The sequence below is a fragment of the Denticeps clupeoides genome, chromosome 17 (genome assembly GCF_900700375.1).
Source record: "Denticeps clupeoides chromosome 17, fDenClu1.1, whole genome shotgun sequence".
Classification (NCBI taxonomy): Eukaryota; Metazoa; Chordata; class Actinopteri; order Clupeiformes; family Denticipitidae; genus Denticeps; species Denticeps clupeoides.
In genome coordinates, this window is record NC_041723.1 from 17,135,738 (window position 1) to 17,160,619 (window position 24,882).

At 43.8% G+C, this 24,882-nt stretch overlaps 2 protein-coding genes across 6 annotated transcripts in view; one reads left to right on the plus strand and one right to left on the minus strand.

Moving 5' to 3' along the window:
* The window catches only part of LOC114766573 (neuron navigator 2-like), an 84,240-nt gene extending 61,952 nt beyond the window's left edge, over positions 1 to 22,288 (plus strand). For 2 of the 5 annotated variants that reach the window (XM_028957445.1, XM_028957449.1), the window contains 23 exons: positions 780 to 833; positions 1,100 to 1,260; positions 3,091 to 3,258; positions 5,164 to 5,216; positions 5,980 to 6,003; positions 6,098 to 6,172; positions 7,469 to 7,552; positions 7,635 to 7,746; positions 7,857 to 8,014; positions 10,062 to 10,234; positions 10,591 to 10,671; positions 11,817 to 11,970; positions 13,835 to 13,976; positions 14,095 to 14,192; positions 14,275 to 14,370; positions 14,556 to 14,724; positions 15,000 to 15,235; positions 16,063 to 16,214; positions 16,360 to 16,431; positions 16,599 to 16,795; positions 17,783 to 17,901; positions 17,988 to 18,191; positions 20,499 to 22,288. In XM_028957445.1, the coding sequence (XP_028813278.1) occupies positions 780 to 833; positions 1,100 to 1,260; positions 3,091 to 3,258; positions 5,164 to 5,216; positions 5,980 to 6,003; positions 6,098 to 6,172; positions 7,469 to 7,552; positions 7,635 to 7,746; positions 7,857 to 8,014; positions 10,062 to 10,234; positions 10,591 to 10,671; positions 11,817 to 11,970; positions 13,835 to 13,976; positions 14,095 to 14,192; positions 14,275 to 14,370; positions 14,556 to 14,724; positions 15,000 to 15,235; positions 16,063 to 16,214; positions 16,360 to 16,431; positions 16,599 to 16,795; positions 17,783 to 17,901; positions 17,988 to 18,191; positions 20,499 to 20,612 (2,896 nt within the window). In that variant the 3' untranslated portion in view covers positions 20,613 to 22,288. The remainder of the gene's footprint in view (positions 1 to 779; positions 834 to 1,099; positions 1,261 to 3,090; positions 3,259 to 5,163; positions 5,217 to 5,979; positions 6,004 to 6,097; positions 6,173 to 7,468; positions 7,553 to 7,634; positions 7,747 to 7,856; positions 8,015 to 10,061; positions 10,235 to 10,590; positions 10,672 to 11,816; positions 11,971 to 13,834; positions 13,977 to 14,094; positions 14,193 to 14,274; positions 14,371 to 14,555; positions 14,725 to 14,999; positions 15,236 to 16,062; positions 16,215 to 16,359; positions 16,432 to 16,598; positions 16,796 to 17,782; positions 17,902 to 17,987; positions 18,192 to 20,498) is intronic. The other 3 variants (XM_028957446.1, XM_028957450.1, XM_028957447.1) reach the window with 3 other exon arrangements.
* A 437-nt stretch (positions 22,289 to 22,725) lies between these two features.
* LOC114767226 (homeobox protein DBX1-B-like) lies at positions 22,726 to 24,652 on the minus strand. The gene is made up of 4 exons (XM_028958810.1): positions 24,397 to 24,652; positions 24,206 to 24,307; positions 23,368 to 23,570; positions 22,726 to 23,272 (listed from the first exon to the last, which is right to left on the minus strand). The coding sequence occupies exons 1-4, from the start codon at positions 24,650 to 24,652 to the stop codon at positions 23,036 to 23,038; spliced, it is 798 nt and encodes a 265-aa protein (XP_028814643.1). The 3' UTR covers positions 22,726 to 23,035.
* Positions 24,653 to 24,882: the final 230 nt, after the last annotated feature.

Below are 24,882 nucleotides of genomic sequence, written 5' to 3' on the forward strand. Positions count from 1 at the left end.
TTAAATATAGAAAGTCTCCTGTAAGAGCTCATCATATATATTCTTTAAGTATGACGGATGTAAATACATATATTATCTTGTAGTTCCTTGTCAATTCTAACTGGCATCATCATGGCACAAAGTGCATTTTGTGTAGTTACATAGTGAGACATGGCCTCTCAATGTTTCAGTGCATGAGATAAGTAGGTGTAGCTCAGCTATGAAGCTGGAGTAACCTGTAATTTAGGGTGACCAGATTGTTTTAAAAAAAAGAGGACACCTTAGTGTGAGTGGGGTGGTGCTAGCATGAAGAGGGGTTGGGGAAAAGTATAGGATGCTAGTGTACTTTGACAAGCGTGAGCAAGAGGGAATCCAACCCACACTGTGTGAGTGGAAGTGGACTGAAGTGTAGGATGCCCAGGACGTGACAAATGTTTTGGTTGGTCAATTCTAAACCGATTGTTGCGATTTCCATGGTCTCACAAAGAGGACATGTCCAACATCTGGTCACTCTACTAATGTGAAGCAGGTTCATAGATTAGTACTTCCACAACTATCATCTAAAATGTAGCTGTACTGCATATCCTGCAAACTGCTAAGATCTCCCTCATGTTTCACCATCTCCATCCTTCATCGCTGTTGAGCCTCTAAGTTTAGTCTTCCTACACATTGTTCTCTCAAGAGGCCTTTTTAAGGTCAGTATGAGTGCATGTATCTCTATCACAAGTGAAGATCTTTTCCTCTTCTTTCTTTTTTTCCTCTTTTCCTTTTGTTGTGTCTACCCCCCATTCAAACCCAAGTCCTTTATCCTCCCCAACCGCTAGCCCCAACACTCTGCCCCAGAGACAGGACAGGTAAACTCTGTAAAACTGTGAACTTTATGTTCGCTTTTGCTGCCCAGAGTGTAGTAAATCACTATTTATTGGCTTCATGTTGTACAGCAGTAAAAGGTTTATCTTCATGTTTTTGTCTTATTGTGTAAAATAGTTGCTTGGGCTAGTGAAGACATTTATTTTAATAAATGCTGTTTGGCAGTAGTTATGGCATTGATGATGTGTCTTGTGTACTGTGTGTGTGGTCACCTGCACCTTTATGGTCACCCTTTTTTTTTCCTCTGCAGGTATGCCCACCCGCCACAGCTGCGTAGTCAGGAGGACGCTCGTGATTGGCTGCGCTCCCATTCTGCTGCTGGTCTGCAGGAGTTCGTCAGCAGCTCGCCCTTCTCACCAAGCACCACCCTCACCTCCCCATCTAGCACACGCTTCACCTTCACACAACTGGGTAAGAACTGCCACAAGCAGGTCTCCTAACTGCTCAAGTTAAATATAGTTAAAGGTGCAATGTGTGACATGGTTTTGCAATAGATATCACATAGTCTGTGCCCATTCATGGTAAAAAACAATCAACAGGATCAGTGTAAGTGTATCCCAAATGCACTTTAAATCCAGCATAAGCACTCACCAGTGGTGGCGGTGATGGCCTTGCGGGTAAGGAAGCAGACTCGTGATTGGTAGTGGCCTCATAACCGAAGGGTTGTGCGCCTTTCATGGCTGCCCACTGTGTGTCACCATCTGCTGTGCTGCTGTCCAATCAGTATGATCAAACACAGCTGGACTCAAATGAAGGTGTAGAACCATCTCAAGGAGAAGGAACGGACAGCACCTGAGTTAAATATACGAGTGTCACAGGAAAGGGTCTGAATACTTAGGACCATGTCATATTTCAGTTTTTCTTTGTTAATAAAACATCAACAATTCTGTGTTTAAGGGGGTCTGAATACTTTACATTATTATTTAAATATACAGCTGCAAGAAAAAGGTATTTTAACCCTTTTGAATTATATGGAATTCTTAACCAATTCCTAACCAATTTGTCATAAAAATGTGATCTGATCTTCCTCTAAGTCACAACAGCAAAGAAACACAGGCTGCTTCGGCTCATACCAGGAAGCCACTGCTGCCAAAAAAACACAGCACACTGACATCAAAACCTCATCCCAACTGTGGAGTATGGTGGATTGGCTGCTTTGGTGTGTCTGGGCAAAATGGGCAAAAATGAATTCACAAGAAATGTTATTGGATCACTCAGGGACATTTGTCCACAAACTGAAGCTCAACAGAAGATGGGTGATGCAACAGGACAAGAACCCAAAGAATAGAAGAAAATCAGCGACAGAAAGACTTGGGCAAAAGACAGTACACCTTTTGGAGTCCTGACCTCAACACGGTTGAGATGCTGTGGTATGACCTCAAGAAAGAAGCGGTACATGCCAGACAGGCCCAGAATATTGCTGAACTGAAACAGTTTATGGTTGGTTCATGCAGAATTCCATATAATTCCAAAGGGTTCACATACTGTTTCTTGCAACTGTATCTAAAATATATTTTGCACACACATTCTGTGATGCTCGCTCCCAACTCCTGAAGATGATGGAGCGGAGTGTTGCAGTTACCTGCCTTCCCAAGTGCATCCCATGTTATTAACTTTCATCTTGCAAGAGCAGACCTTGATGATCCTGCCTTGTTTAGTACATCTTTAGGAACCTAATAGTATTCAGAGATGACAGTTGGTCTTTTTCAGTTGTTTTTAGGAATTCCAGTCAGTAGGCTAGGGTGTGACTTCTCCCTCATACAGTCAGCAGTTTCATTGAAGGTTGGGTCCTTCTGAAGACCATGCCCTGTAGAATATTCTACTGAATGTCCTGACACAATGAGGATTACATTACTGTCATTGGTGGGGTTGAAAAAGACTGAGCATGCAGTCATTCTGCTATAGTCATTAAAGAGATGCCAGCTATGAGGAAATTTCACATCCAAACAGAAGTGTGGTGTCAAGTCCCTGAGATCTGAGCTCTCAGTGAGACCCGTAGGGATTTCAGGTGTTGAAAGCTGAAGTGGTGTCACTGAGCAACATTCCTACATATTATGATTTGTTATTGTGAGACAGTCATCCACATTACCAGTCAATTTATGCAAACGCAATTTCATACATAACATTCTGCATGGTGCCAGATAACAAATACTCCATTTGTAGCAATTCTCAAACTCATGCTACACACTTATGCACACAGGGACTTAGCCCTGACCCCTCTGCTGTTTGTTTCGTCCACAGCGAGCAGTCCACCTGCAGCAGCCCTGCGCACCAACAATGACATGGCCAATCAGGACACTTCGTACGACCCGTACAGCGATTCCAGAGTGAGGAACTCCTCTGTGTCTTTGGAGGAGAAGAGCCGAACCATGAGTAGCTCCGGGTCCTTCCGGGATGGCCTGGAGGAAGGTAAGAAACTACAATTTCAACTGCAGTGTGTCCCACATGTTGTGCTGAATGTTCAACAAGTTAACTTTCAGGTAACCATTACACAGGTTCAAACTCCACTTACTACCATTGTAACCCGGAGTCTGTGCCTGCGAGATTTTAAGTCACTCTGGATAATGGTGTTACAGGAATGAACACCAAGCTAAAGGCAAACAGAGAAACATAGGACTGAATACTGGAACAAATGTGGAACAGCTGGCTCCGACCTGGAACAGTGGCAGGAGGAAACAGTGGAACAGTGGCAGGAGGAGATATTGCTGGAACTTATAATATTGACTTATTAAAACATATTTTCAAAATGCTTTAATCGATGTAGTCCATTTGGCTTGTTCACTAGTGTAAGGTCAAGTACGTTATCGGGATAACAATATCAGATGGCTAATTATGTCATTTCGACAGGAGCGCACAATGCGCAGACGTCCACGGCTGTCCTCAGATCGCAGACACACTTCCTGCAGCAGAGGAAATCAAGCTGTGACAGAGAATTAATTAGTTTGTTGTAAATAATAGTTACTTGTAAATGATGTTAGTCAGCCAGGATGTTAGTCAGCTATGGGTTATATATGATTAATGAGCTTCCTTTATCAACTTACCTAATTGTAAGATTACTCAGTGCATAGTTAATTCCATTAGTTACATTATTACAGACATTCCTATGGCTGCCATTATTTTTTCAAATATTATATTTCATTCAGGAGTACCTCGGTTGTAATGGGGTCAAATTCCTCTTCTTTGCCAGCTTCCGTTCCATTTACACCATGCAAATTACGATTGGGTTCAGCTGCCAGATTTTATCAACATGTCTGTGTTGGCACAGATACTCCTGTTTCATGAATCATGTTGAACTTCAACTTGCTCTCCCTCCATTTCTGTTTGCCTTTGATTTCTATCGAAATCCTATTCAATAGAACTATTGAATCCATATCTGATGTGCTTTTAATAATGCCTCAGGAATACACCACAAAAAGTCCAATTCCCAACTTATATATGTTAAAGCGTCTACTATATGAGAAAGTGTATATCTGTCTCCTGACTACTGATAGTGAAACTCAAAATTCAGCTTAAAAAATGCACCATAAGCATTTATCAGCCAAATCATCATGGAAGGACATTATAAACCACATAAACATCTTCAGTACAAGTATTTCTCTCCCAAATGACAACCTGTCAGCACAAGACACTTTAACAGTGTCTGTTTCGTCATACAAATGAGTTTGGCTGCGCTGAAGCACAAAGAAGAGCATTGTTTCATGTTCTTCTCACACTCTTGTACCCATGGCTGGATGATTAATTGCTTTTCCCACTGACTTTCTTCCAAAATCTGTGATTAAGTCTTGTTTGCCCTCTCGATGGTGTTGGGGCTTGCAGTGGAGATATCAGTTTTATTAGACTCTTGTCGGCTACATTGACTTCCTATTTTGACAGAATGCCATATTAATTTACAGAACAGCCAGTGGTGGAATATATCCTTGGCACTATGTGTCTCCTGTCATGTGACCATTATGAGAGATCCAGTCAGTGCAGTGTCACACTATCTGATCTCTATCAGGTTCTTGCGTTAGAAAGCAGACATTGGTCACATGATGAGTAAGACCTGAGTAACGTGTAAAGTTGTTTTTCGAGCCAGTGTTTATGCCACAATAAAGCCACCAACTGTTGTGAGAAGTTGACTTCAAGTTAGGGCAAGTGTGAGTGAACACTCATCCGGGGGCTTCTCTGAGGTAAAATTCACCCACATCTCAATATAAAAGATGTGGCCTCCATCTCCACCATGTGTACGTGTCGGGGCTCGCTGGTCGCGTCACAAGAGATTCACTCTGATAGTTGAGGTCTTAACACTGTCATTTGATTTGGCTTTGTCTCTAGTTCACGGCTCCTCTCTGTCTTTGGTCTCCAGCACCTCCTCTGTCTATTCTACGGTGAGTAGGTCAGATTGCCAAGGTTTGTTTGAACTGTGTGTGTTTTTATCTGACAGCTCCAAAGTTTGGTGTTCAAAGCACAATCTCAACCTGTGCAGTCACATAAAAAACTGAAGCTCATGCAAAACATTGGATGTATATTTTGGTGATAAAAGAAAGAAAACCTACTATGGTGTGGGTCCAGTTAACCAGTGAATTGTAGATTATTATCATTATTACTACGAGTCAGCAGTTTTCCCTCACTATTTTAAAGATTTTTAAAAATCTTTTTTATCTTTTCTAAGCAGTGAACTTTTTCATATGATGAACTTCTCTCAACCACCTTAAGTTAGACAACAAGGGCGGTTTTCCATCTGAAAGACTTTCTATGTTAAACACCCATTTTTTTCCACTTATGTTAATGATAATGTCATGACACAGATTATGAGGTGCCAATAGTGTGCAAAGCAGCCTTGACGGTGAAGAAGTTAATGAAACATACTCAATATATAAAGTATAACTTGATATATTTATACTCCAATTGTTGTCACCTCCATTAAGTAGGTGTGTCAACTTTTTTTTTTTTTTACTGGTAGTGAAAAAGCCACTACAAGTGACATGGACAGCAGCTCTATGACCGTAGTCAAAACACCAAATTCATTGGCCCATGCTGTGACAAAGTGTCCTGAAGCTGTTTAACAGGCTCAACTGAGACACCAGATTGTGTTTATATTTGTCAGTTTTTGTAAAAAATACTTTCTCTCTGTTGCTCTCACTTTCTCAGCCTGAAGAAAAATCCCAGTCAGAGGTACGATGTTTCATTTCTAAAAATACCTTTGTCATATTGCAATATAGGTTCTTCACGGTAGTTGTGTATTTATTTATGTTTTGGGACTCTTTAGATTCGAAAACTGAGGAGAGAGTTGGATGCTTCGCAGGAAAAAGTCTCAGCTCTGACTACTCAGCTGTCAGCTAACGTGAGTGGAGTTCCCTCATGCCTCCTTACATGCCTGTAGATTGATCAAGATGGTAAATGCAGCTGTGTGCTTGGAGACTTTGATCACGACTTTCAACTACAAAACCTCTTTACAAGGAATTATTTGCATTTACATTTACATTTACAGCATTTATCAGACGGCCTTATCCAGAGCGACAATCAGTAGTTACAGGGACAGTCCCCCTAGAGACACTCAGTGTTAAGTGTCTTGCTCAGGGACACAATGGTAGTAAGTGGGATTTGAACCTGGGTCTTCTGGTTCATAGGGGAGTGTGTTACCCACCACCCGCTACTACAACCCTATTTGCTCTGAATGCAAACAGGTGGGATAAAGCAGTTCCACAAAAACTATTTCTTCTCAAAAAAAAGTTTTTTTTGCCAACATAGCTAGAGGTTTCCGCATGAGGGAAAAGGGCTTTGGGTGTGGGATTGAGTTTTCTGACCTCTGGTGTTGTACAGAGATGTTGACCCAACTGAAGTCACCCACATGGAGGATGGTTTCGCTGGCTCTTCTGTTTTCAGGTGACCAGACAAAGAGTCACACATTGAGGGCAGTGGTGGCCTAGCGGTTAAGGAAGTGGCCCTGTGAGGGCAGTGGTGGCCTAGCGGTTAAGGAAGTGGCCCTGTAATCAGTAGGTTGCCGGTTCGAATCCCGATCCGCCAAGGTGCCACTGAGGTGCCACTGAGCAAAGCACCCCCACACACTGCTCCCCGGGTGCCTGTCATGGCTGCCCATTGCTCACTCAGGGTGATGGGATAAATGCAGAGTACAAATTTCACTGTGTGCACCGTGTGCTGTGCTGATGTGTATCACATGTGACAATCACTTCACTTTCATTGTGCATCTGACCAACAAGTACAGCAAGTACAGCTTTTTGCACGCTACGAGCACTAGACTACGAGGGAAAGGAAAGACTTTTGAATCAAATGTACAAGATGCAAAACTATTTTACCAATCACTGAAACAAATTTACAGCAGCGAATCGCATGAAAATAATTGTTACTATAAACCAGAAGTTCATGTTTGCTGAATGATTATTTACTGTTCGAGCTCGACACAACCCGACCCAACACGACACGACTAAAATTATGAAAAAATGTACCCGACCCAAGATCAGGCCAAGTTTAACAGCTCTAGCGCTGCCTGTGTGAAGTTGGCATATGTCCATTGTTAGATATTCTGACATTGTTTGCCTCTTTGTGTTGTATTTTACATCATATCTACAGTCCCTGCCTGGTGAAAGATACTAAATCCCATTTGTGTGTCTGAATACAGGCTCACCTGGTGGCGGCTTTTGAAAAGAGTCTGGGCAACATGACCATACGACTGCAGAGCCTGACTATGAGCGCAGAGCAGAAGGTCTGAAGAAAATGGAAGCATGACATTTTAGTGAGGTGGTCAGCTCTAGGAAACCGGTTATAAAGGTGAAGTGTGTTTTCAGGACTCCGAGCTCAGTGAACTGAGGAAGACCATTGAACTGCTAAAGAAACAGAGCACAGCAGCACAGGAAGCCACCGATTACTTGACCAGTTCAACTGAACCAAGCTGCAAAGGTCAGAGGTCATCACTGTCTTCATTCTGTGCCCATTACATGCTTAAACAGACTTGGGATGAATTTCGGGAAAGACAGGGTTCTCACCAGTGGTACGTTGTGTGACTGTAGATGCAGGTAAAGTCTCATCGCCGTCACAGGAGGATCTGCGCATCTGCAGGCAGCACTCCTCCGACAGCGTCTCCAGCATCACCAGTGCCACCAGCCACTCCAGCGTGGGCAGCAACCTGGAGCTTGACGCCAAGAACAAGAAGAAGAAGAAAAACTGGGTGGGTGTTCTTCCATTCCCTGGCCAGTAATAATTCAAAACCTATCTATATTTCATTATTATTATTATTACCATCTCAGTTCAAATTACAGTTTTATGTTTGGTGAAAACCCCTCACCACCACCGATGTTTGTATCCTCCTGGAAGATGTGACAGTTTTGCATTTTTTGATGAGAATACATTTTTGCATCTTTAAGAAGAGAAACAACATTTCAACAAAGGTTTCTGTTACCTAGAAAGATGTTTGATTTTTTTCAGGTAGAATGTGTGGGCATCTCAGATTTTAAAATAATTACACACAAAACAAAACCATAGTTAGTTTCTCTTCAAGATATTGATAACTACCAGTTGGTTCTTTCTTGTTTGTGTAAAACCTTTGGACGCCTTTGAGCTTACAACCAGCAAACATGTCCCTGTGGTAGTGCCACTTATAAAACAGCATCCTCAGTCTTCTGTCATTCTTAATTTACCCAGTGTCCCCTCTTTTCTTTCTTTTGCTTTGAGTCTTGTCTGTATCGCCTTTGGCACTGATCACAAGCTCAAGAGATATACAGCAGCCTGATGGGTAGCTGACTTTGTGGTTTACCCACACACTTCTGTGTAATTTCATCCAATGTCCTCTCCCTGTCTTTGTCATCCTCCTGCCTGCCACCATTTCGGACTGCACCCAGTCATCGTGCACAGGAGGAAAGGTGAAGAGTTTGGCCGCACTTATTTAGATGCTAGATCTAGAATTGCACATGACGAACCTCACGTCGCAATGCAGCTGTAGCACCCCCTGCAGGTTAATCATTAGCAAAAGCGCTCCTGGCTGGATGTACTGACGTGTCGACTGCACTTTAATCCTGGAGTGTCTCTTCCTCTTCCTGTGTCCCACCAGGTCGTGGTGTGTGTGGGAGCTAAGATTCAAGGGGACCGCAATGGTGACTATGTAGGCTTCCTCTTCAGATTCATTCTTAGTTCCTATTTAGTTGTGTTTGAGAATGGAGTGGTTCGTTCATTTATTTATTTATTTATTTATTTATTTTTCCCCTGAATCAGAAGGCCCGGTTCTATAAACTAATGGATGTTGGTTTAACTATTTAGGTTCAGTGGGTGATGTGAATTATCTGTGTGCTGACAAAAATAAAATGGCAAGACCCCGGACTTCATCAATATATTTTTTTTGTGCCACATAAAGCTTTCTGTTTGTCAGCTAATATAACGTTACTGATTCCGTATTCTGTTATGTGCTCTCTGAACACTTTGCAGTGCCTAACTTTTTTTTTTTTTGGTTTGCTGTGTGGTTTCTGCCCCTTTCCTGGCCCCCTTAACATTCTGTTTTCATGGAGATCTGTAGGTTCCTGGACGTGTGCCTTAATCTTAAAATTGTGTTTGACACAGTGTGCATTTTCTTTTTTAATCACATACTATTAATCAAGTTCAGATGAGCTCTATTACCACATACATGTAACACAGTACAGAGTGAAACGAACATTTCTCCAGAACCTGGTGCTGCATGTAACATTTAAACAAGGTTACGTACTGACATACATAAGTGCACGTGTGCGACATCGACAAACTGACTACATAAAGTGCAAATGGGACACAGGCAGTGCAAGAAAAACATTTGAGGCAAACAAAATGTGTAGACAACAAGAGGACAGAGAGAGACAGCACTAGTAAATGAATAGCAAGTAAAAATACAGCAAATATTGCTGTTCAAATGGAACGCTACATTTATAGATCATATATTTTAATTTCTTCTTTTTAATTTGAATTTGTGCATTCAAAATTATTATTGGCAGCGGTTGAGGATGTGGCCCCGTAATCAGAAGGTTGCCGGTTCAAATCCCGATCTACCAAGGCACCACTGAGCAAAGCTCTGTCCCGACACACTGCTCCCCGGGCACCTTTCATGACTGGCCACTGCTCACTAAGGGCGATGGTTTAAAAGCAGAGGACACATTTCGTGGTGTGCACCGTGTGCTGTGCAGTGTATCACAATGACAATCACTTCACTTTCACCTTATTAATATTTTTCCCTCTGTGTATTTTTCTGGATGCAGCTGCGGAGCTCCTTTAAGCAGGCCTTCACCAAGAAGAAGTCGCCCAAGTCTGCATCGTCCCACTCTGACATTGAGGAGATGACAGACTCTTCTCTGCCCTCCTCTCCAAAGCTGTCCTACAGTGGCTCTGCTGCGACCGCCACCCTGCTGCGTGCCTCCCACTCCAACTCCCTGTAAGTGTCATCACATCACCTAAAGTGACAATAATAACAGCAGTACTGCATCAAAATGCTCACCGCAGGCAGAGGAAATAAACTATTCTGTATTAATGACTCCACTGCATTTAAATACGCAGCAGGTCGATCAACAATTATCTCAGAGAGTCACGGTCAGGACCACTAGAGGGAGCCCATGCTCGAGTAAAAGAACAGAATCTTCCCAGACTACTTGATCTCAAACATGAGACAATGAGTGTGTGTGTGTGTGTGTTTGAGAGAGATAGAGAGATAATGAAGGTTTGAGCAAAATTCCAGAGAGGAATCTGTGTGTGACCTGACTCCACTCTCCTTGTCTACCTGCATGTCTGTAGCCCCCTCCTCTCTCCCCTGCCTGTCAGTGTGCGAGGCTGGGGGAGTAACACTGCCCTCATGCGGACCGGTTCTCTGGCCTGGTAACCATGCTCTAAAACCCTCTAAATAATAGTACAAAAGAAAACCCATAATTTCCCTTCAGGTGATGATGTATGTAAGCCTGGCCAAATTTTGCTGGGGGTTTGTTGCAGGGGTGGCCCACCATGTTCCTGGTGACAAAGACTCAAGTGACTAGCTGATATTATTAATCAGGTCTCTGGGTTCTGATTAGAGTTGAATCCAAGGCCCATAGAAGAGTACATCACAAGGAACATGGTTGTGCCCTTGTGCTTTATTGGATATATGACTTGATTATTAATCTTATTAATTATTAATCTTTCTGTAGCTCCTTCTTTACACAGTATGTAATTGCTCTGGTCTTCATCAAACTGTACCAAGATAGACTGATTAGACATGTGATATAACCGGACCCACGTTTAAACCTTCTGTAAGCAATTTCCATTCAAGCATATTTCTATCAGTACAACTCAAAGTGAAATGCATCCTGAGCTGGTATTATATAACGGTCATAAAAGATATAAGATAAATAAAATAAAGTAAGACTAGTAAGAAAGTAAGCAAGCTAATGCAGTTAAAAAGGATTTGAGATTAACCAGTTCTAACATTTTTGTTTTCCTCTGACTTAAACTCAATAGTTTGATGGAAATAAACCAAGGTATTTCTAAAATGTAAGGATGTTTTGGACTTTAAATCATGGAAGTGCATTGTGCAAGTTGACAAAATTGCTTACAGACGTTTTTATGACAATTGTCGCACATTTTTTTCATTTGTCCATTTTATTATTTGTTTGCTCGGTTTCTCTAACTATGTTATGGCGATGTCTTGTTCCCTATGGGCAAAATTTTATGTGTCCCCTGATAAGCCATATTATTAGACAGCTTAACTTAAAAACTTAGCACCAGTTCCTTTTTATTATTCAGTAAATATATTTGATTAATACAATAACTACATAAGAATGTTTGGAGTGTTAAGGGTTTGACACATTACAGTTTTGCCAGGTTATTGTTGGGGACCCTTTCAGATCTCTAGTCACAAACTAACACTGATCAGTAGTGGTTTTTCAGCCCCAAGTGCCCTCTAAATACACATATAATCCACAGATAAAATGAGATTTGAGTGTTGTTATTGTTATAAGAGAAGTCTGATTCCAAACCTCCGTCTGAAGCATCTTGGAGGGTCCGGACAGTGAAACTGAGAAGGTGATGCAGCTGCGCAGTGAACTCCGGGACAAGGAGATGAAGCTGACCGACATCAGGCTGGAGGCCCTGAGCTCTGCACACCAGCTGGACCAGCTCAGGGAGTCCATGAACCGCATGCAGGTCAGTCATACATTAATCTTGTAAATACACTCAATCTCCACACGTACAGTACTCTGTAAAGTAGTAGTGAAAGTCAGGAAAGTGTTATTAATGATTGATAAGAAGTGAAAGGGCCCAAAAAAATTCACTTGATTTTAGAAATACTGTTCAGGTACTTCATAAGTTATGGAATAAGAGAAATTTCCAAGTCTTGAGAAGTTTTGGAATATGAAACATATAAAGTTATGGAAAAGTCATTGAAATCTGATTGACACATAAATGTATAACATAAAGTACATTGTAAGAATGCAAAGACTGCGCATGAAACGTTTAAAACTAGCGCAGGTCTGTAGTATCTTTGCTGGCTTTACGTAGTGAACCACATCACGTTGCTTCCATATTCCAGCACCTCGCAGCCGCGTGTCTCCTTTTAAAAGTCATGTAAATTGATGATCTATGCCCGAAGATGATGGTGCCTAATTTATGCGGGCTTGGGCTGCGCCAACTTTGACTAAGAAACACTGTAGTTTAAGTTGAGGTTTACTTGAGTTTAACTGTTTTTTTTTTTTTTCAAAATTTGTACAACAATTTTTGAGACACAAGATCATGAAAATTTGCCTGACTGTTCATATCTCCCATTCACATTTACATAATTTATCAGACTCCTGTATCCAGAGCAACTTACAATCAGTATTTACGGGGACAGACTCAATCACGCCCAAACTCAATCACGGTAGTGGTCCTGCCTTCCACCGGAGGACTCGGTCCCTCTGGCTGGCCCCCAGACATCAGACATCACAGTATTGCGGCAACGGCCCCTCCAGCAACCTGAACACAATAATGAGGTCCGAAACTTTCGGGTATGTGCAGGACCTGTCACTGCACGTCCCCTCTGACGCTTCCTGCCTCCTCCCGGACCCTCCGGCGACCACTTACTGCACCCCAGGGTGGTGCCTTCTGGTGACGTGCAGCCCCTGCCACTGCACGTCTCTGCTGGTGTCTCCAGCTCCCCTCCCTGTGCAGTGCAGATGGAGGTGGTCCTGGACCCTCCGGCGACCACTTATCCACCTGCAGGGCTGTGCTTTCTGCTGACATGCAGCCCCGGCACGCCCATTCTGGCAGTGTAGGGGCTTCGCCAGCCCCTTCTGTATCCGTTGGGACGAGCAGGCCCTCCTCCTGCCAGTTCTGGCTGGATCCTCATGCCACCCAGGGGGCTCTGTGGCGCTTCGCCCCTCTGGAGGCGGACCCAGGCCTGTCCCACCCTGCTCACTGGCTACAACAACAAAGGAAAGACGGTACGAGGGCCAAAACAAAGGGGAAAAAAAAAACCCCGCAGACATGTGCCAATTGCCAGGAACTGAAAAAGTAACAGCTTCCACTGGAATGTCGCAGGCGTGAGTTCCGGTTTTATGAGAGTCCCGATCCATTAAGCCCAGTTGGTACCAGGACTCCCTAATCAGGTGAATGGGCACCTGTTGTGACAGCCCCATGGCCCCGGGGCGTCACAGTAGCATGAGCAGAGCTGGGCAAAATATTTGTAGTGGTGGTTGGACATTTAATAGATTGCCATAAAAAAAAATGCCTTCAGAGTATTTCTAAAATCAATCTTAAAATTGTTTTTTGAAATGAATGTGTAAAACAGTATCATTATTTTTCCATTACTTCTGAATGGTGAATTTTTCAATTCCTTTTAGCATATCAGCATCAGCAGGAATATTATTTTTATTGTATTTGTGCATGTGATGCCGATTTCCTTTTGTTTCTCTTTCAAAAATGAATTAAAAAATATGCTGATGAAAGTGTATCATCCAGTCCCAATTGCAGTTCCTCTTGGACATTGTTGTGAAAGAGGAAGAGCACAAAGGTGATATTTTTGTGTATGTAGGGAGAAGTAGAGCAGCTGAAGTCAGAGAACAGCCGTCTGAAGATGGAGACGCAGGGCAGCTGCAGTAGGAGCTCCTCCCTCAGCCCCTCGCCTGCACTCAGCTCAGCACAGTGCCTCAACAGCAGCGAGTCCACCAGTTTAGGTACCTGTGCATATGCGTGTGTGGCCTACTGGTTTACCGGAAGTAAAAAGCAGCTGATTAGTCCCATTAACAAGTAAATGCATAGCTATATACTATGAGTGTGTCTCTGTCCCCCCAGACATGCTTCTTGAAGACAGTGTGGATGGAGGATCCAGGAAGGAGGACCGACGTGTGAAGATTGTTGTAAATCTGGAGGATGAGACAAAGTGGAAGGAGGTCTGACTGATATGCACGGATTTTATTCATATATATTTCTGACAGTCTTATAGATTAATTGTGGTTTTGTCTCACTGCACAGGAGGGAAGACCTAGACAGTTTCTAATTGGCTCCATTGGTGTCAGTGGGAAAACTAAATGGGATGTGCTTGATGGAGTCGTTCGACGCCTCTTCAAAGTACGCCATTCCAAACCATAACCTAAAAAATAACAGTATGCATTTTGCACTAAAGAAACCCTTTAAATATACAACCCACACACCCATAGAACTGTGAGTTTTGATTTTGTTTACATGGACTAAAAGAGAAGTAATATAAATACATGTTTGTGTATGCATTTATTTAAATAGTTTTTGTGCTCCAGGAGTATATCATCCATGTGGACCCAGTCAGCCAGTTGGGTCTGAACTCAGACAGCGTACTGGGGTACAGCATTGGGGAGATCCATCGCACCAATGGGGCAGAAATGCCCGAGCTCCTGCCCTGTGGGTACCTTGTTGGGCACAGTGATACCATCACTGTCAAGCTCAAAGGTGGGTGGAGAAAGTGCTATTCACTGATACTCTCTAATGCAGTTTTTCCCAACCCTGGTCCTGGAGGATCACCTGCCAGGAAGTTTTTGTTCTTCACAATCTGCTCCACTCTTTATTAGGTCATTTAGCCAAATTTAGGCCATTTAGCCACCTGAGCCAAATTTAGGTAGAGCTGGAATGAAGACTCTTTGGCAGACGTTCCTCCAGGACCAGGGTTGGGCTGCTCTAATGAATGATCAAAAAGCTCATGTGTTGCTCTTTGTCTCCCCCTCTAGGCGTGGAGGAGAACAGCCCTGACAGTCTTGTGTTTGAGACCCTCATTCCGAAGCCACTGCTGCAGCGGTACGTGTCCCAGCTGCAGGATCACCGCCGTATCATCCTCTCTGGCCCCAGTGGCACCGGAAAGAGCTTTCTGGCCATCCGTCTAGCCGAACATGTGGTGCTGCACGAGGGTAGACAGCTCACAGATGGCGTCATTGCTACTTTTAACGTCAACCAAAAATCCAGCAAGGTTTGTGTTGTAGTAGCTTAAACAGTCACACAACTGAACTTAGTTTAAAGGTCCCATACTATGAGATTTTCACTTTGTGAGATTATTTAACATTAATATGAGTTCCCCTAGCCTGTCTATGGTCCTTCAGTGGCTAAAAATGGCAATAGGTGTAAAAAAGGGCATTCTCCTTCACCGTTCAGAGAGCAGCAGCTCAGAGGGTCGGATCTTGAATTTCCCACCTTATGTTACCTCCAGTTTCTTTTCGGGCCAGAGAATTTCCCACCCCTCCCCTTAAACATCTCCACTGACCATCATGGCTTGAAAATGTGTGAAGAACTGCAGTTGCATGGTGATTGGATGTAAAATGAGCGCAATTTTTTAAGTTCCATCATATGAGATACTGAAGAAGCAGTGGTTTAATTTTAAATTTTTTTTTATTCGATTCCCACACACTTCTATAGGCCGATCTCTTAGTAGTAGCCTAGTGGGTAACACACTCGCCTGTGAACCAGAAGACCCGGGTTCAAATCCTGCTTACTACCATTGTGTCCCTGAGCAAGACACTTAACCCTAAATTTCTCCAGGGGGACTGTCCCCTGTAACTACTGATTGTAAGTCGCTCTGGATAAGGGCGTCTGATAAATGCCGTAAATGTAAATGTAAATGTCCCCCTCTCTCCTCCCTTATCTTTTTACGCAAAAGTATTAGGGGACCACTAAGACCTATATAAAAGCAAAAAAAAATTCATAATAGGGGGCCTTTAAATGGAATAATCTTAAGTCATGTCACTTGTATTCACGCAGGTTAGCAAAATGATCTATGTCAATGACTAAAATCTCATTCAGGAGCTACACCAGTACCTGTCCAACTTGGCTGACCAGTGCAGCAGCAGTCAGGCAATGAACCTGCCCGTGGTGCTTATCTTGGACAACCTGCAGCATTCCAGCTCCCTCGGCGAGATCTTCAGTGGCCTGCTCAACTGCAAGCACCAGCGCTGGTAGGTGTCAACATCTTTCAGGTCATTTATGATGTATTTCTAGATCATATTCTATTTTGTTAGCTGCTGTTTTCATAAATATTAGAATTAAAATGATTGATTGCGTTCACCAGGTCTTGTCATATTTTTTTTCTCATTATCTCAGCCCCTACATCATAGGCACAATGAACCATACAACCGTTTCCACATCCAGTCTCCAACTTCATCATAATTTCAGGTATTGTTTACAACATAATTATTATTTGTATGTAAAAAAAATAATATATAGAGATTAGTTGGTTTGTTTCCCCAAGACAGCATTGTTACATTTGTGTTAGTGAACACGAACACTGAACTTTTTGCTGACCTGATTCCAATACATTGATTTGTTCATCTGTTTTAAAGGTGGGTGCTGTGTGGAAACCACCAAGAGCCACTGAAGGGCCTTCTGGGACGGTTCCTGCGGAGGAAGCTTATGGAGACGGAGATCAGCAGCCGGGTACGAAGTGCAGAGCTGGTGCGGATCATAGACTGGATCCCCAGTGTCTGGCATCACCTCAACCACTTCCTGGAGACACATGGCTCCTCTGATGTCACCATTGGTGAGGATTGTACTCCTGCAAAGCCACTCAGCATATTTGTGACCATGAGGTCACTGGAAGTCTTACTTCTAACTAATGAGCTTTGATGCTGGACTAAAATACATATCAACAGTCAGATGAATGGACACCCAACCCAGCCTGCAAAACATTGTATTCAACCTTCAGCAAAAATGATTATAGTGGTCTGTCTTTCATTCCCTAGGATTATCTGGTGAACCAATATTCAGTTGGATTCAATTAAATCAATGTGAAAAATTGACTGGTTTGACTGGTTGACTGGTTTGACTGGGTTTAATGCAACGGTTTGCCCAAAGAACATCTGTATGGCCCTTTTTAGCCTCACAGAGTGTTGCTTGTTGTATGTAAAAACTTGTTTAGACAAGCTAGATTCATTTGGAACAAAGTGATTTTGACTGATTAAACAGAAATTTAGAGTTATTTGGTCATGATAAAAATTGCTTTGCATGGACACTGCATTCAAAGAAAAACACCTGCTGCTAACTGTAAAATTTGGTGGTGTTTCCATAATGTTGTGTGGCTGTGTGTAGTTCAGGGACCGGGGCCCTTGTTAACGTTTAGGGGTCTGATAAATTAAACCCAATAATAAACAAATTATTCAGGATTATGTTCAAGCATCAGTCACAAAGTTGAAGTCACTCAACAGTTGGATATTCAAACAAAACAAGAGTTCAAAAAGAGAATTGATGTAAACTCTGTGTAGGTCTAATTATGTTATGAAGCATATCAAATATATGTTCTGTTAATCCAATAAACCTAATGTCATGGCTGAAATACTGCTGTTTCCATAAGGCATGACACATGTAAAAATGCTACTTTGAAAGCACAGCCGAAAAATAAACAATAGCCAAAAACTTAAGAGCCATTCCCAAGCTTTTCAGTATGACTGTATAAGAACTGGAGACTGAATTTAAGGAACAGCTACTCTGTGTCTTGTTGGTAAATTCCATTTAAAATTCCCTCTTCTAGGGCCACGCCTCTTCCTGTCCTGCCCCATGGATGTGGATGGTGCTCGGGTGTGGTTTACAGACTTGTGGAATTACTCCATTATTCCCTATGTCCTAGAAGCTGTACGAGAGGGTCTGCAGGTACCAACAGCTTGTTTCTGATGTTGGACACGTTTGGCAGTGTTTTAGAGGTCCTACATTGAGCATGTTATTCTTTCATCATTCAGCAGTATGGACGGAGAGCTGCCTGGGAAGATCCTGCCAAGTGGGTGATAGAAAGTTTCCCGTGGGCAGCCTGTCCCCAGCGCCACGACTGGCCTTCTCTACTGCAGCTGAGGCCAGAGGATGTGGGCTTTCATGGCTATGCACTCGCCCGGGACAACTGCGTCAGCAAGCAGCCCGAACAGGGAGAGACATATGGAGACCCTCTGGTAATCTGGCATTTAAATCATTCAAATGAAATTGCTGCCAAATACACTGATCAGCCATAACACAACATATGATACAGGGAGTGCAGAATTATTAGGCAAATGAGTATTTTGTCCACATCATCCTCTTCATGCATGTTGTCTTTCTCCAAGCTGTATAGGCCCGAAAGCCTACTACCAATTAAGCATATTAGGTGATGTGCATCATTGTAATGAGAAGGGGTGTGGTCTAATGACATCAACACCCTATATCAGGTGTGCATAATTATTAGGCAACTTCCTTTCCTTTGGCAAAATGGGTCAAAAGAAGGACTTGACAGGCTCAGAAAAGTCAAAAATAGTGAGATATCTTGCAGAGGGATGCAGCACTCTTAAAATTGCAAAGCTTCTGAAGCGTGATCATCGAACAATCAAGCGTTTCATTCAAAATAGTCAACAGGGTCGCAAGAAGCGTGTGGAAAAACCAAGGCGCAAAATAACTGCCCATGAACTGAGAAAAGTCAAGCGTGCAGCTGCCAAGATGCCACTTGCCACCAGTTTGGCCATATTTCAGAGCTGCAACATCACTGGAGTGCCCAAAAGCACAAGGTGTGCAATACTCAGAGACATGGCCAAGGTAAGAAAGGCTGAAAGACGACCACCACTGAACAAGACACACAAGCTGAAACGTCAAGACTGGGCCAAGAAATATCTCAAGACTGATTTTTCTAAGGTTTTATGGACTGATGAAATGAGAGTGAGTCTTGATGGGCCAGATGGATGGGCCCGTGGCTGGATTGGTAAAGGGCAGAGAGCTCCAGTCCGACTCAGACGCCAGCAAGGTGGAGGTGGAGTACTGGTTTGGGCTGGTATCATCAAAGATGAGCTTGTGGGGCCTTTTCGGGTTGAGGATGGAGTCAAGCTCAACTCCCAGTCCTACTGCCAGTTTCTGGAAGACACCTTCAAGCAGTGGTACAGGAAGAAGTCTGCATCCTTCAAGAAAAACATTATTTTCATGCAGGACAATGCTTCATCACACCCGTCCAAGTACTCCACAGCGTGGCTGGCAAGAAAGGGTATAAAAGAAGAAAAACTAAAGACATGGCCTCCTTGTTCACCTGATCTGAACCCCATTGAGAATCTGTGGTCCATCATCAAATGTGTGATTTACAAGGAGGGAAAACAGTACACCTCTCTGAACAGTGTCTGGGAGGCTGTGGTTGCTGCTGCACGCAATGTTGATGGTGAACAGATCAAAACACTGACAGAATCCATGGATGGCAGGCTTTTGAGTGTCCTTGCAAAGAAAGGTGGCTATATTGGTCGCTGATTTGTTTTTGTTTTGTTTTTGAATGTCAGAAATGTATATTTGTGAATGTGGAGATGTTATATTGGTTTCACTGGTAAAAATAAATAATTGAAATGGGTATATATTTGTTTTTTGTTAAGTTGCCTAATAATTATGCACAGTAATAGTCACCTGCACACACAGATATCCCCCTAAAATAGCTAAAAATAAAAATAAACTAAAAACTACTTCCAAAAACATTCAGCTTTGATATTAATGAGTTTTTTTGGGTTCATTGAGAACATGGTTGTTGTTGTTCAATAATAAAATTATTCCTCAAAAATACAACTTGCCTAATAATTCTGCACTCCCTGGAAAGTGATGTGAATCAAATTGATTAACTTCAGAACTCTCCAGAACTTCAGCGCTGTTCCCATTCTGCAGTGGTCAGGATCTCCTAAAAACTGGTCCAAGGATGAAAACCAGTGAACTGGCAATAGGGTCATGGAGAGCCATGGATCCTTTGAGAACATGGCCAGTGGGGGGGTTTTCACATTGTCCGATCCTGTAGCCCAAATTGCTGAAGTTAAAGCTGGTTGTGATAAAGTGAAAGTGATTAACATTTACATTTACAGCATTTATCAGACGACTTACAATCAGTAGTTACAGGGACAGTCTCCCTGGAGAAATTTAGGGTTAAGTGTCTTGCTCAGGGACATAATGGTAGTAAGTGGGATATGAACCTGGGTCTTCTGGTTTATAGGCGAATGCCTAGTGGCGAGTGCCTACTCGCCTAGTGGCGAGTAGGCACCCTGGGAGCAGTGTGTGGGGATGGGGCTCTTGGTTCGAATCCCACTAAGGTGCCACTGAGCAAAGCACAAATCACTTCACTTTCATTTAATTTCCCAATCCAGTCGAGCATCTGTGAAAAATGCAGTTTTAGTAAAGTCCGTGCCTTGAATTGTTTGTTCACATTTGAATCCTCTCAGACTCTGTCCAAATGCTAATGACTGAAAGGAAATGTGCCTTTTGCCCTTCCACAGATGGACATGCTGATGCGGCTCAAGGAGGCAGCCCACTGTGCCGGCTCCCAGAGTTCCAATAGCAACAGTCAGGACGATGATGTTGCAGAAACTTCTCTGGAGTCTACACTGTGATGTTTATTGTACTAGACTAATGTTGTTTGATATTAGGGGTGCTGGTCACTCCTGAGTTTAGGAAAGCAGCCCATTCAAGCCAAACTACAGAAATATAGGACTGTGTTTTAAGCAGTATTAACTGTAGTGACGAACATTTGGTCAGGCTCCATGTCAAGATTTTAACCTGTAAAACAGAGCAATGCAGAATTTTTCACTTTTGTTTTGACCAGCATTTCAGGGATTCTCAGGGACCAGTAGATGGCGCTACTGATTTTGTGGAGAATAAAAAGCAATATTTGGTCTTCTGACAATTAAGCAAGTCGTTGAGTTTACATCTATGGCAAGAAGTGTTATAATAATATATTTTGGGCTTTAGTGTTCATTTCCTTATTGAAGCAATATCAATATTCCAATATACCCTCTACGGAAAACCAACCCATGCTGAACATCCAAATGGTGCTGAACTTACTAATAATGCCTTATTGTGATTTGCACTTGTGGTGTGAAAATAACGGCAGGGCTTTGACATTTTGTGGTGGTTCTACATTTCCTTGAACATATCCTTCAAAAGGAGTAGAACATCACTCTTTTGCACTCAGCAGCAGTGCATCAAGATTGCCTTTTCATAGAAACACCAATGACAAGCATCCATTGTGCCCGTTTGTTACTGTAACATCTGAGGCTCTGCTGTCCTTATTCTGTTGCAAAAGCAGGCATTTGAGCAACTGACAGCAGAGAATCAGGGGAGAAGGTCACGACTGCTGAGATCTTCGTCTCTCTGAAGCCATCGAGTGGAATTAGAAGCTCGCTACAGAGGATTTATGTCTTTTTCTCTGCCCTCTGCGTTCACCGCTGTCTGTGTTTTGGCAGTAGCCTGGGCCAGAACTGAAGAGCGGTAGTGTGGTGTCATATGGCCGTAAAGAGTGACAGCTGAGCCCTTGCGTCTTTGCACCTTGTTCAGCGTCCAAGTGCGTTTATCCAGGACATTTGACAGAAGAGGCAAAAGGCTTCTGTCGCTGAAGTTTTTTTATGTGTGGAAGAAGCACTTTTGCATTGCTTTTGAACTGAATGCTGGCGTGTCTAGCAGTTCACTGGGGAGAATTAGCCCAGTAGCTATTTGCATTAAGTGTAAATGGAATCCCCAGCGACTGCATTCTCTTCCTTGTTGCATGAAGTGTCTTAAGATTGGCTTGCACTCGTATGATGGCCTTTGGCCATGTTCTCAACGCCTCCAATCTCCTTTTTAGAACTTCACTTGAAGAGTTCTTAGTCTATGCAATTTTAGCATTACACTTTAACATTTGAATAGAAGTCAGCTAGTCTGTGTTCCCAACATTTGAGGCTCCATCCCAGTTATTTGGTGTAAACAGAGCACATGACTCGTTTTTGGTGTTTTCTTTAATCAAGTCCACAAATGCACTGTTATCACATAATGCAAGCATGATCAAACCCTTACAGGAAGTCCTTTTCCATTCATGCTGCACAATTTCAATGCTTATACATTGACGTGATGTACAAGGTTTTGTTCAAGATTTTTCCTTTGTACTTGCTCTGTAAAGTACATATGTAAATATTTGATGTCAGAATTTGCAGGACTTATTTTGTCTACAATTTTACTTGTCTTCAATGTCGTAATAATAATATGAAGCACAAACTGCACCCTTATGAATAAAATCGGTCTCTGTCCCTTGTCATTCTTGTAGATTCATGCTTCTGATCTCATTCTTTGATTATTGTTAATAATGTCACAGATATTTAAGTGAAAGTGAAATGATTGTCATTGTGATTCACTGCAGCACAGCGAAATGTGTGTCCTACAAGACGTGTCCCCCATCATCCTTAGTGAGCAGTGGACAACCATGACAGGCGCCCGGGGAGCTTAGTGGCACCTTGGCTTGGATTCGAACTGGCAACCTTCTGATTGTTCTGTAGAATCAGAACACTTTATTGAGATCTGGTGACTAGGTTTTAACTGGTGTGTGTGTAGGCATGTGAAACAGAGGGAGAATTAAAGGAGTGATTCCACACAACTTACATTTATATCTTTGATTTTTAAAAAATATTTTAATTATATACATTTACATAAAAACACATTGTCAAACAAAATATATGTCTTTAATTTACACATCTACATATCTCTGATTTTATAGGCACCACATCTACTGCAAAAGCACTGCGATGAGCAATAATAATATATGGTATAACAATTCCATACAAAATATTATTCTTTAAAAAAATGAACAAAGAGCAAGGCTGCGAAAACGCAGCAAGATAACATCAAAAGAAGATGCACCCTCTAACGAGTCTCCGGACAGAAACGAAGGAACCTTCTGGAAAACCGCTGAACGGATACAGCCTCTTGTATGGAGATAATATCGACATATTTTATATAAAAGGCCATGACTTGGCTGCTCTGTCTCTGTCTCATGGCGGCGGAAGGCTTAAGACACCGTGATCTCCTCGTCTTCCGAGTCCGAGTAGTCGGAGTGCTTGCTGGGGGCGCCGAAGAAGTCTCGCGGGATTTGGTCCTCGCGAGACTTGGCGCCCACGTCGCTGAGGTCGGGGTTCGGGTTCAGCTTGGTGGGCAGCGTCTGCTCGCGGCACCCGCCCGAGGAGAGCAGCTCCCGCTCTTTGCAGTTCCGCCATTTCATCCTCCGGTTCTGGAACCAAATCTTCACCTGACGTAGAAACGGCGACAGTTACTATTTATTCACTCACGACCCCGACAAGAACGGTGTTTAATGCGCCGGTGAGCGACGAACTTGGTTGTTACCTGTGAGTCCTTCAGGCCGAGTTTGGCCGCCAGTTTCTTCCTGTCCGGCTTGCTGATGTACTTCTGCTTCTGGAACATCTTCTCCAGGGCCTTGCGCTGCACGTCGGAGAAGACGGCCCGGCGCAGCATCCCCCTCCTCGGCTTGCCCCTCGCCGCCAGCGGCCAGGAGAACGTGCCGGGGATCGGCACCACCGAGGACGACGCTGTCGGGGCAGAAACAGCGCGGCTGAGGCGACAATAAATCTGTACCCGGCGCCATTGGTATGCTAACGAGTGCGGGCTTCCCTTTCAGCGCGCTAATTGAAGCGTGAGCGCTAATTGTGTCGTAATGAACTGGCTGAAAAAGGGCCGTATATTAGCGCGACAAAAAGAGATTTACACTCGCGGAGCGAAACACGACTCGGGAATTGCGGCGACGTGAATCTACGCGCCGTGGAAGTCGACTTCGTTCCACTTTTCCCGTCCGTCGCAGGTCGAGTCGGCGCGTTTTTAACGGAGGTCCCCGCCTCTCCGGGCCGCGCCGCGCCGCGCTCCATGTGGTCTCCTGAGAATATCGCGGCCCATGAATGGGCGCTAATGGGAAATTAGTCCATGACTGGTAAATGCCCGTCAGGCCGGAGGGAGCTGGCCGATCGGTCACGGTGCTGAAAGCGGGCTTTGAGGGGCGGTGCCCGCCTTCGAATTTGGACCGTGACGATTCCGGCTAATTTGCAGATTAGGGGGCCGAGCGGCGCGCAATGTCAGCAGTCAGCGCGCCCGCTAAATAGTGCGTCCAATTGGCGAGACTGATTCCACGTTTGCTGCGTGGCTTTTGACCCCGAAAAGGCCGAAAACTCACCTGGGAAATAGGTCGTCCGGACGAAAGGGTGGAATGACGCGTCGACGTAGGTGAAAGGAAGGGGCTTCGCCTGCATGCCGTGCAGCAAGGGTGGTGACGAAGCTATGACGTAAAAAAAAGCAACCGTGCAATTATTATAAACCCCTCCGTCATAAATGATAATAATAATAAAAAATAATAATGAAACTCACCGTTGCGCGGCGACGGCGCCAGGATGGCGTTTACTCCGAACTTCAGGTAGTTCGACTCGGCCTGCGGCGAGGCGGCGCGGTCCGGCGCGGTCCGCTCGGCGAGGAGCGGCGTCGGCGGGGACGGGACGGTCCGGTGGCCGTAGCTCCGCAGCAGGTCCTCCACCAGGAAGCCGGAGCGGCCGCCGAAGCTGGAGGGCAGGGCCAGGGGAAGGTGCGGGTAGATCGCGGGAGGCGCGACGACGCTCGGGAACATCATTGCACCGAGTTTAAAAGAAAAAAATCAATTAAATTAAAACCAGCCGATTTGTCGCCCCGACGCGCTTAAGATCCAGAAGAGACGCCGTGACCGCGCTGCTGTGGCCCTGCCCTCGCGTGTTCGGGTTTTATAGCGGGCCGGCAGCAAAGCCTTTTCACAAGTGACAGCCCGAACAATGAAGTTCAACAAAGTTCTCCCCGTGAGCCGCTTTTACCCCCGGCCCCGAGCGC

Excerpts from the sequence above, each read along its gene's own strand:
- LOC114767226 (XM_028958810.1), bottom strand. The coding sequence starts at position 24,652 with ATGATGTTCCCGAGCGTCGTCGCGCCTCCCGCGATCTACCCGCACCTT. Across the intron at positions 23,571-24,205 it reads CCGGACGACCTATTTCCCAG|CGTCGTCCTCGGTGGTGCCG; the intron begins GTGAGTTTTCGG and ends CTGCCCCGACAG. Across the intron at positions 23,273-23,367 it reads TCGGCCTGAAGGACTCACAG|GTGAAGATTTGGTTCCAGAA; the intron begins GTAACAACCAAG and ends TTTCTACGTCAG.